The following is a 12440-nucleotide window of genomic DNA, read 5'->3' as shown; positions in this document are numbered from 1 at the left end:
TAACATGATTCATTCATAAAAGTCTAATGACTCTCAGTGCTAGTTATCACTATACATTTTAATAAAAATATCAATTATTTTTGACTAATATTGCAAATAAACAACATAAAAATGAAAGCCATAAGAAATTTAGCATTTAAATTAATATGATTTAAAATTCTGTGTGGAATGATACTACTTCTGTATACCTATTAAATCACATTTTCTTCTGAGCTGGTAATAGTAATGCTTGTCTTGGCACAAACTACAGAAAGGCCCATATGCAGCCACCTAAGCAAAAATAGGTAGAATGCACCCCCTGCTGGGGGAGATCATGCAGGTGACTTGTCTACTCTGCCTTTGCCAGACCATGGTCAAGCTGCATTTCAGCAGTAGGGACAAGGCATTTTAATTACTTAGTATCACAGTAATGATACAATGCTAATAACTGTCACCATGCTGTAATGTTTTCTCCAAAAATATTACCAAGAAAGGATTTTACATTACTTGCTTTCCACCATAGACTAGAAAGCAGCCACTTAGCCATATTTGTCCTTTGAAGATATATCTAGCTATGCAACTCCTGATGTGTTTTTTCTTGTTTTTGCCCTTCACATGTTTATTATTTCAGAGATTTGCATGGGCCCTAAATTGAAACACAAGGCATTTTAAAATATGGACTCAAATGAAAAACACCAATTAAGTTGACTGGTATTGTCATAAGTTAGCCACCTTAAAATCAATGCCTTATTTGAAAATGTATGTTTGAAGGTCCAAAATAAAATGGGTTATATATATATATATATGTTTTCTGAGTATATATATATATGATTTATATATATATATGATCTGTATATATATATGTTTTCTGTATGTATATATATATAGTTTTCTGTATATATATATATACAATTTTTTTCTGTACCTTTGGATACTCTGAGTGTGTTATTTCTATGGTTGATTGGCACCAATAATGAATAATATAATAATAATAATAATAATAATAATAATAATAATAAATACAATATGTGACATGTAACCTACTAATAGAAACTCAGACTTAGTAGTGACATAAAAAATGGACAGATGGATTTATTTTTGAAAAAAGAATGCTATTCACCTCCTTAATCCATCTATGTGAATATATAATATTTATACAGTATTAACATCTAAAGTAATAGAAAAAAAATCATTGGCAACCATAAGTAACAAAAGCAGCTATGTTACTAACTGAATGAGGTGGTGCAAATGGACAGACATTATTCTGTAATGGACAAAAGCCTGAAATCTAGAACTTGTTTGCCTGGATTTAAGTTTTATAAATAAAAATATAAATACCGTTTATTCATATATATATACACATATTCCTTATATAATGGCATATATAGTGTATTACAGTTTTTCTAAAGTAATAAGACCAGCTTACTTCTGGGGGAACTCTGTTTTATTTAGGCTTCAAAAGGACTCCTTTAGAAGACATACTGAAAAAAATATTTTTTTCAATGATTCTGAGAACTGGTCATGATTTATTGCTTGTATAAATGCAAATCTTTTCTAAAAACTATTAATTTAAGAAAATCAACATCTAAGTCTGATAGGTTGTAACCATACTCACTCTTTTAAAAGTGAGTAATTGATACGCTTTTCAGCATGTTAATTTTGAGTTATGACAATTGTTATGGTTTAGCTGTGTCCCCACCCAAAATCTCATCTTGAGTTGTAATCGCCATAATCTCCATGTGTCAAGGGCAGCACAGCCAGTATGCTGTAAATGGACAGCCAGTATGCTGTAAATGGACAAAACCCTGGAATCTAGAACTTGTCAGCCTGGATTTAAGCTTCAACTCTGCCACTGTTAGGTGTACGACCTCGGGCACAATACAAAGACTCTCTGTGTGCTGGTTTCCTTATCAGTGTCTTGGGGGTAATAATGATACCTACCTCATTAAATGAAATAGTACCTTAAAAACACTTAGAATAAGACGAGAGAGAGAGAGAGAGAGATTTAGAACAGATTTGTTGGGTATAGTCATTAAAAACTGAAAAAACCACAGTCCTCCTATTATGAATGTTTTCTTCTTTTGAGCTGCAGCGCAACTCCATGAGGACCAGGTAAAAGCACCTACACCTTTGCAAGGTGTGAATGGGAGCTGAGCTCAGCAACCAGTCTCACCTGAGCACCGACCTCTCGCCCTGGCCCCATTTTCTGACTCCACCACCAAGTGTTTCTCATCATTACTTTTTCAGCCAGGACACAGATAATTTAAGATTTTACTTGGGGTTTATTACATAGAACTCAAATTAGAGAGACTCAGTAGATGCTACTAGTGTAATAGATGCTGCTAGCAAATAAAGTTTGCTCCTTGTTATTTACTTGATATTTGGGTTGACAACACAAGCATGTGGAAAATTTAGAATTTTCTCAGTTCACACATTTTCCTAGTACGTCCTTTTGTACAAATTTCCTTTTCTGTTCTTTGCGCAATAAAGTAAATAAAGTAACAAGCCTGGTTATAGATAATATGTTATAAAAAAGAGAGACTTTTGCTGTTGAAAACTGTATTAGTGGGACAAATTAATTTAATAGTGTTTGATAATGAATATACTATGAATATATACACTGTATATCAACCTTTTATTGTTACGATTAGTAAAACTTAAATATTTTTAAATTATTAGTGATATTCTCTCTATATAAATTGAATATGTGAAGTGTTAATACATATGTTTTATATAGAGTTGAAAATAGATAATCAGTTCTACAAAGGAAGCTTCCAGAATAACACAGAGGTCCTCTGGGATAACAAAAATGTTTCTGAAAACTAAGGTGTCAGTTTTAGCTGGACAATTGCCTACAACTTGCCTGAGACCTAAGATTGGCTCAGATATGCGAAGGCTAGATGATAAATACGTACTCATCAGAGAACATATGCGAATGTGACCTTAATTTTTATTTTTAAAAAGCACGAGGACAGGGGAAAGCAGATAGGGATGTCAAGGGTGCAGCTTTTCATCTTGCATTTTCAGAAGTGACAATCTGCTTGTAATTTAATTTTTATTTCTTAGTATAAAATTACAACTGTGGTCATCAGATCTTAGATATTAACAACGTGTTTGAAAAGCTACCTGTTAGTGCTATTAGTATATTTCTTTTGTTCTATGTAGTTCTAAAATAATATGGGAATGTATTTTTCTTCTCTATTACTTACAAAATGAGATAAACCAACTCTTTTTCAACAGGATTTCTCCTGAAATATCTATACCTAGGAAACATTGCCACAAAAAGGTTGGTTACTACTTAACTTGCCAGCGTTTTTTTCCCAAAATAAATGCCATAGAATGATTAATTTTCATCGGAGCACCTCATACATAATGTATAAGTTGAGCAATTAATTTCTTCCTTTGGTATTAGAAAATTACCCTGGGAGGGTCAGGGTGAGGAGGCAGTAAGTAACAGGAAGATAATTATTGCCCTGATTTAATTCCCTTTCTTCTCTCTTCTTCTCCATATTAATTCTCGTACTTGAGTAAAAGGGATAGGTCTATAAACCTTCCTAAAGGTAAAATTAATAATATAATGATTCCTATTTTGATAATAATAACAACTGGTAAAAATGTCAAGTGTTTGCTATACATTTGGAAATATTCTACATTCTTTAATATTATTTCAGTTAGTTCCCACAACAATCCTATGACTTACATATTCTTAATACCTCCGTTGTACAGGTGAAGGTATCAAGAGAAAAAATTCTAAATAACTTACTCAAGGTTACATGGCAAAGAATGTTAGCAACAAAAAGTTAATTAAAATGAACTTCATAGACCACTTACTTTCACTGGCATACCAACTAGGTAATATTATGGAAATGTTTAACATTACCACATGTGAATACTATCCATCGACTTTTCTCCCTTTTATAGATAAAACATTGTATTGATGTCTACCTCTATATAATCATAAAAATATTGTAGTTTTCCTGCCCAGCCTTATTTGTAGCTGAGATAAATCACTTAGCACTGTGGAAGTCAATGGAATGTACATTTTAAATATTAAAATGAATAAATACAAAGGAACTGCTTGAAATAAAGCTGTGTGAACTATTTTAATATGCTCTCAGACGTAAGGATACTATAAATTATATTTTCTTTGTATACTTAGCTTATGGTTTATATTTAAAAAGTGAATTTCAAATTATTATTTAAACTACATGAAATGCCAAATTGATTTGTTATGTTTCCAGACTATTACTATGTAATTTGGTGGGAATTATCATGAAAATGAATTCTTTTATTCAGTTTGAGACATTTTTTCTGATGCCTACCTTGGCCGAATATCAGACAGTTTCCACAGCTTCTTGTCACTTTCAAATATCTTTTAAAATCTATGCTATTTACTAGAAGACCTTAACCTCACATCCAGTATAAAATCTAACTCCAATCCTCTCCCAGAGGAGCAGACCTCTGCTGCTTCTAATCCTCTGAGGTCTGGGTAGGAAGGAAGATATGAGAAAAAGGGGGCACAGTAAACATGTTGGTGGCATCCTAACCTCACAACCAGTGACCTCTGTAACCACAGGCATCTGAAGGCTGGTACTCTGTCATGGGGCACATGCACGGACAATTCAGAGACACATCTCAAGGACGTGAGATCTCTATTGTTCCTTGACCTATGTAATGTATTTTTGGATGACTATCTTAAGCTCCCTCTCACCTCCATCTGTGCAAAATTTCTATAGCTGCAGTCCCTTAAGCTACGTAAAACTCATTCAGCTTCACCCTGTCAAAAGCTAGGAATGGCAGTTCCCAGTTACTACCCTCTCCCGTTCCTGCTATTTCAGATGGATCGGACAGTCATCTTCAGAGCTCTCTAGGAAAAAAAGGGCAGCAAAAATTTCTAATAGGTCTCAAGGAACTACTTGCAATTGAGATGCTAGTCCTTCTTCCTTCAGGAAATCACAATTTCCATATAGACAGACGGATCTGACTATGTAAAAAGTCACATATTCCTTTCCTCCATTTATCTGTCTACTTAGTCTCCCTGTCTTTTACTATCAAATACCATAGACTGTAAAAAATCTTGAAGCCAGCTTGTAGGTTTCTGGTAGCCCTGAGAGCTGTGTAATAATGCATCTGTTACCAAGTTGTACTTTAAAATGTGAAGTAGGATTCTTATGCATGGCACATGATTTCATATTTCTTACACTTTGTGAAAATTTATTCATATGAGACTTTCTACAGGCATCATTAATAACCTGTTTTGATTGAACAGTATAACTTCATCAACTATTTTTCCTCCAGATATATCAATGAGTTCAAGCAAGATAAATGTCAAAGTTGTGTAATTTTTGGAAAGATTTTGAAAAATCTTTACTGTATCCACTAACTACTCAGTACTAACCCATTTTGAAAAATACTTTAATTCCATATTAATATTCTATAAAAATAGTCAATGGAAACCAAAAGAATTTCCACAAGTGACTAAGTAAAATAGATTGGATTCATTACTACATTAATTCCAGAAATATTTATTGGTCACTTTCTGTGTGCTAGAAACATTTTTACACAATGATAAACGAACAAGACTGACAATTTCTTGCCATTAAGGGTTACATTCTAATAAGCAATAAGGACAACAATAATACCAGGTAAGCTGAGTAATTTAATACAAAGCAAGACAAAGCCAGGGTCACCAGAAATGGCAGTGGTCTTTCTGAGGAAGTTGCAGCTGATCACCGACCTGAATGAAGTGAGGTAATGGAAAATAGAAGTGTTTGAAGGAAGATTGCTTTAGTAACTGAGGAGGAGAGAGGAAACAGGAGAGACTGCACAAGTGGGTAGAGATGGGAAAGTCCATGGCCCATAGGGAAGGTGAGGAAGTTGATTTTTATTTTCAATGTGCCGTGAAGCTGTTGAAATCACTCAGAATTGGAAAAGAAACAGACCATGGGTTCTAACAGAATAACATCAGCTGTTGTTATAATAATTCACTGTTATTTATTGAGCAGTTATATTTTGTCAGGCACTATTGGTGCTGCTGGTTTTACATATCTTATAATTAATTCTTCATAACAACCATGCGAAATAGGTGATTGGACCTCATTTTACAAAGTGAGGTCTGGAAAGATTAAGCAGTTTAACAAATACACGTTCGTTTAATTGAAAGCAACTAATTCAAACAAAGGTCTGTTAAGCCCAAGCACATGCACTGAGTGAACAACTAGAAGTTCACTAGTCCTAATTTTCTTGTTTTTACCATTAAAAATTTAAAGCTTACATACAAAGCTGTGAGTCAACTAAAGGAGATATTTAAGTACTGTGGGTATTAATGTGAAGCTGTGCTATTTTCATAAATTTTTTGCATTAATTTAGAGTTTATTAAAATTTACAAAAATAAATTCTTAATGTAATGCCTTTTTAGCTTAAGAGCTGTGTTCTTGCAACACCCATGTGATGCAAAAACGTAAAATAATTATTGAAAATAATACAAAGTATAATTCCTAGGAAGTTGCAACTTCTGTATTAGAATCAGATAGTATCTTTTGATGTGGTTAAAAGGAACATATTTTAGACTACCAAACAGATGTGCAATCATGTCTGTGCTTTCCCTGTGTATCCTATGATTGACAATCTTATCATCAACTCAACCAGGATCTATTTTAATATATCTCTTTAGTGCCACTGGACACAAGTATTAAAAATATTTGTATAAGTATTCCATTAATGTGCATTTTAATGAGTTGTTTATCCAAATGTATTCATTGTTTATAAGGCTTTTATTCATACAAAATTTCTGTGATCCCCAGAAAGCCTTTTTCTCATCTATTTTCCATGGATTCTTCCATCTGTTGTTTATCATACTTTTTAGTTTTCTACTGAGATTACCTAGCATTCTTTTTTAAATAAAGGAAACAATACTTCATGGAATAATTCATGAAAAGTTCTCTGACTATACATTTTCAATGTTCATGTCAGTATGATAGAAATGTAAATGTTCTCTCGATTTGTACATTTCTATTTGATTTGCAAATTTTTGCTCCTTTAAATTTTCTCTTGTTTGGTATTTTTACTCTTTCCTAAGTAAATAATGATATCATTGCATAAGGATTGACTACATCTTATGTCCTCTCATCCACTTTTAATATCTTCCTAAATTATTTTACTTCAAATCTGGTTTTTTCAAGCTTTTGTGAAATGATAATATTTGTGTCACCAACTTAATGGTGCCTGTTTCAGATTGATGAAAAACTTTATTTATTATGTGATATAGATGTTTAAATTTCAAGGTACCAATAAGATATAACCATTTAACTACTTCATCAATAATTCAAAATTACTCAAATTATTTGATTTAACATATATGACCAATTTGGTTCAGCTTAGTCTCACATGCTATTAATAAAAAAAGATCATATAAACCAATTTTAAGAATTTTGTATTCACTACTTTCTTCCTGCTCAAACTATAAATTTTGAAATCTACCTTGATTTGGATAGAATAATAAAGGTCATTCTTAAAAGGTCGATTAAAATAAAAGTGTTTTATTTACTTGTTATCTAACGTTACCATAAAGCTTTATGCCCAACAGCTTAGCATTGATTTCCTTCTTAAGGCTACAACAAATATAACTATTGCATCTAATTTTATATTCAGTAATTAAAAAATGACACTGAAGCATCAGTCATATTCCAAGTTCTTAACAGAAAGGTAAATACTGAGAATTGTATCATGTTTTATTCCATGAATGGTAACAGTCAGTTCAGTTGATCATAATATTTAGAGTGAGTAGTAACTGAAGTTTGAATCCAGTATTCCCTTAAGTTGTCTAAATAACTTTTAGTAGAGATAAAAATTTACTTAAATTTTTCCACACTTTCCACCAGATTAATAAGGTTTGCATTTAATTATGAGTAAATATTGACTTGTATTTTGCTATTGTATTTTGACATGATAAGAATGTGTTTTGAGTTGCATATGAAAAAAATCTATGACAAACACCTAAATATATTTTCCTTTTTTAATACAAAGTTGTAATATCAAAAATAATACAAATTTATACTATATATCTCTGATTAATTAATATACACCAAGTATCTGTTCAAATTTGAAATCAGTTTTAAAGAGTGCTCTTGGCAAAGGTTTTAAAATATCAAACTGTAATGAATCATGACATCTTAGAAACCTGCTTTCCATATGAGGTAAATGTTTTTAAACATATATGTAATCACCCACATTATCCTAGGTGTTAAAGTTTTAAAGTTTATCTCTATATAGTATCAGGAACTTAACCACATAAACATTTTATTCTTACACTGTGAAAGATGAAAATTGAGTAAATAAAATAACACTAAGATATCTTAATCCAGTGCCTTTCTCACATTAACCATTTAAAAAGGTTGAGCATTTGCATTAGATGACATTGAAAAATAGTAGAGGAATATTTTAGTCATATGCCAGAGCTGGTTTTATAAGACTTTTATTAATACAAAATTTCTGTGATCTCCAGAAAGTCTTTTTCTCATCTATTTTCCATGGATTCCTCCAACCGTTGTTTATCATACTTTCTAGTTTTCTACCAAGATTACCTAGCATTCTTTTTTAAATAAAGAAAACAATACTTCACGGAATAATTCATGAAAATTTCTCTGACTACACATTTTCACTTTTCATGTCAATATGATAGAAATGTAAATGTTCTCTCAATTTGTACATTCCTATTTGACTTGCAAATTTTTGCTCCTTTAAATTTTCTCTTGTTTGGTATTTTTACTCTTTCCTAAGTAAATAATGATTATAATCGCATAAGGATTGACTACATCTTATGTCCTCTCATCTACTTTTAATATCTTCCTAAATTATTTTACTTCAAATCTGGTTGTATTGATGCCTGTGAGTTGATTGCTTACGTTTCTCCCCATATCTCTGTTCAATGAGAGCATGTAGGTAGCTTAAAATAACCATGGGGTATTTACTCCAGGGAAATCAGAAAACTCCATAGACTAGGGCTTTTCCCACCATAGAGCCAGGGCACAAAACTCTTTAAGACTACCTACCATTTGGTTCAAATACACATTAGCACTTTAAAAAATTTTGATGGTAAAAAGCCCTAATTATTTGACTGCACTGCAGAACCAAACATGCATGCTAACCTTTTAAAGCGAGGTCCCAACTCGTTAAGGTAATCGTAGCTTTCATCCTGATCAGAGACTGCTGATTCTAAGGAGCTCAGGGATCCAGCTAATGACCCTGTTCCCTCAAAAGCGTAGGTCTGGAGGGAATCAAAAGGAGGGGCACACGGATCAGTATCAGCTTCTTCGAGCTTTTCCAGAATGAATTTCCTGAATATGGCACTGTCGGGGCCAACTTGCAAAGACTGCCTGTATAGGCTCCTGATCTCAGCGCTTGTGGTTTTCCGAGTCTTGCGTTCCCGCACTCCGGTACTGCTCCTCAGCTCCGCTACATCAAAGGCCTCTGTATCTTCTTCTCCGCCCCCTTCATCATCATATCGGAATATGTTCTCTCCGAAATCTTCACTTTTCTCAGGAAATAGAATCTGTTTTCTCCGTTGTTTTAAACCCAAAGTCAAAAAAATAAACCCTGATGAAGAAAGCATATCAGAATATCAATAAACAATAAAGAATATTATAAACATTACAGTCTTTGCTCTCATTTCAAGCTCAAGATGAGTGCTTAAACTTTATGATTATAAGACAAAAAGATACGTTTGTTATTGAAAATTTGCCAAAGGGACTTGCAAAATTACAAAAGAATGTAGCACAATTTTTCTGGCTGATGACTTAGAGTCAAGGAAAACCATAAAAATATAGTGAACTATTTTAGATGATGAGCAATTTAACATTCAAAATCTATTTTTCTCAAATATTAAAATAGAATAAAGTAGAATGATAAAAGTTTGCAACCTGAATGCATTTGTCAACTTTAGTAGCCAATGCTTCATATTAATAGTAGTTCAGAACAACAGAACAGTTTGATATTCCCTATTGGAGCAAAATTCTGTGGCATAATTATTTTCCAAATTAATATGTATTGACTATGAAGCATACATCAGGCATTCTTCTAAAAGCTTTATATTTATTGATTGATTTTATTCTTGTGAAAGCCATTATATTATTATATCCTATTATAGATGAGAAAACTGAAGCACACAGATGTCAAATGACATCGCTAGAAAGACACAGCTAGTTAGATACAATGGGATACTGTTTAGTCACCAACAGTGACGTCATTTACAGCAACGTAGATGAACCTGCCAGACATCATGTTAAGCAAACTAAGCTAGGCACAGAAAGAAAAGCACTGCATGATCTCACTTACACGTGGAATCTAAAAAAGTTGGTTTCATAGAAGTAGAGAATACAATGGTAGGTACCAAGATTTGGAGAGTAGTCAGGGGAGCGGGGATGAAGAGAGGTTATTCAATTGGTACAAAGTTACAGTGGGACAGGAGGAATAAGTTCTGGTGTTCTATTATACCATAGGGTGACTGTAGCTAATAATTTATTTCAAAATAGGTAGAAGAGATAAATTGGAATTTTATCACTACAAAGAAAGGCTAAATGTTTTCAGTGACAAATATGCTAATTATGCTGACTTGAGCATTATACATTATATACAGGTATTGAAACAACACACGGTACCCCATAAATATGTCCAATTTGTATCAATTATAAATACAATAAAATAAAAAAAAGACAAAAGTAGAAAGTTGGTTCAGAGCCTGTGCTCTGTGATACCACATAAATTTCAGAAATTCCAAACTATCATGCATTGGAATCATAACACATTTGTCTAGAATTATTATTTATTATATAAGATAATTTTAACATCATGTAGAAACAGAAAAAAATCAGAACACTTTTGCATTAATTTTAAATAAAAATGTGTGTGTGTGTGCGTGTGTCTTTGTGTATGGGTATCAAGGATAACCAAGACCCAACCTAGGATCTTATGTGGCTGTTCAGAATTTCACATGTAGGATTTGAAACACACGTGAAGTAATGTTATGAATAGTATCACAAAGAGAAATACGTTGGTTATATAGTATTTATGTAAAACTTGCATTTAAAATATCTAAAATAAATAAGGTCACCATATTTGCATTCAGTTATGGTACTTTAGAACTCATATAATATATATGGTTGAAATAGAAAGGAGTCTAATAAATAGTTTTCTGATCTGAATTGGAGATAAACATTTATAAAACATTCAAAGGAAATCACTATTATAATAGTTGACCCATAACTCCCACCTGCTAAATTTTACTCACATGTGTAACTACGAAGCTGCCCCTTGTTTGTTTGTAGGTTTTCAGGGCTTGGTTTAAGTCTGTATCTATAGGTAGCTCAGTATTTTACTCCCCCCATATTATGCTTTTACTATTTATGTTTGCGTCTGGATCTAGCCACGTAGCTGTGAATTCAGCTTTATAATCAAAGATCATTAAAAATAATTTTAAAAACTGAAGCTAGGTCCTAAACAATTGTAATGGTAGGTGGCAAATGAGGAATGGATGGGTTTTGAAGCCTTAAGAAAGATAAGTTAAGTGAAAACAAGCAGGTCCTGAAACGTATCTCATGCCAGTTTGAATGGTCAGTTTGGCATTTCAGAAACTGTCTGATACATTTGCTCTCACTATTCAATGTAGTTTCATTGGCTTTCGGTTTGAAGTTTTGAGGGAGGCAAGAGAAGAGTTTAGACTATATATTTTGGCATTAAAAAAAGGAAAAGGTTATGCTAGATGAATATTTTATAGTCCTGAAAGCCTGATTAAGACCTTTTGGGGTTCAGCTGCCTCATGTGTGAAATGAATATAAATTATCTGCTTATAAAAATAGTGATAGCAATAGAAAAAAACAAGCAAACAAAAACTAATAGCGCTCTTTTACTGGGATTTCTTTCTCTTCTGTACTTGGATTTAAAAAGACGTTCTCTTATACATTCCTCATTTCTAACATTTACTGTCCTTTTTATTCACAAAAAGACTTTTGGATTATTTTTAGTTTTAGTTGACAAATAAAAACATATACATTTATGGTATACAATGTGATGTCTGATATATGGATACACTGTGGAATGATTACATCAATTTAATATATTCATCACCTTAAATACTTATAAATAAAACTGGTATGTTGAAGAGATATCCACACTTCCATGTTCATTACAGCATTATTCACGATAGCCAAGATATGGAATTGATGGAAGCTAAGTTTCCATCAGTGAATTAATGGATAAGGAAAATGTGGTATATAGACACAATCAATGCTATTTAGCTTTAAACAAGAAAGAAGTTCTGTCATTTGCAACAACATAGATAAAACTAGATAACATCATACTAAATGAAAGAAGCCAGGCACAGAAGGACAGACACTGCATGATCTCACTTTGACAAATTGAAAAAAAGTAAATAAATAACTCATATAAGTAGAGAGTAGAATGGTAGT

At 32.5% G+C, this 12440-nt stretch overlaps 1 protein-coding gene across 1 annotated transcript in view; it reads right to left on the bottom strand.

The window, feature by feature from the left end:
- Window positions 1-5380: 5380 nt before the first annotated feature.
- CDH19 (cadherin 19) overlaps window positions 5381-12440 on the bottom strand; it is a 108838-nt gene continuing 101778 nt past the window's right edge. Inside the window, exon 12 of the mRNA XM_032152084.2 lies at window positions 5381-9573. Within this exon, the coding sequence (XP_032007975.1) occupies window positions 9083-9573 (491 nt within the window). The 3' untranslated portion in view covers window positions 5381-9082. The remainder of the gene's footprint in view (window positions 9574-12440) is intronic.

This window comes from Hylobates moloch, unplaced genomic scaffold (assembly GCF_009828535.3).
Source record: "Hylobates moloch isolate HMO894 unplaced genomic scaffold, HMol_V3 SCAFFOLD_5, whole genome shotgun sequence".
Lineage (NCBI taxonomy): Eukaryota > Metazoa > Chordata > Mammalia > Primates > Hylobatidae > Hylobates > Hylobates moloch.
The sequence above is the reverse complement of the archived record's forward strand: the minus strand, read 5'-3'. Positions and strand labels throughout refer to the sequence as shown.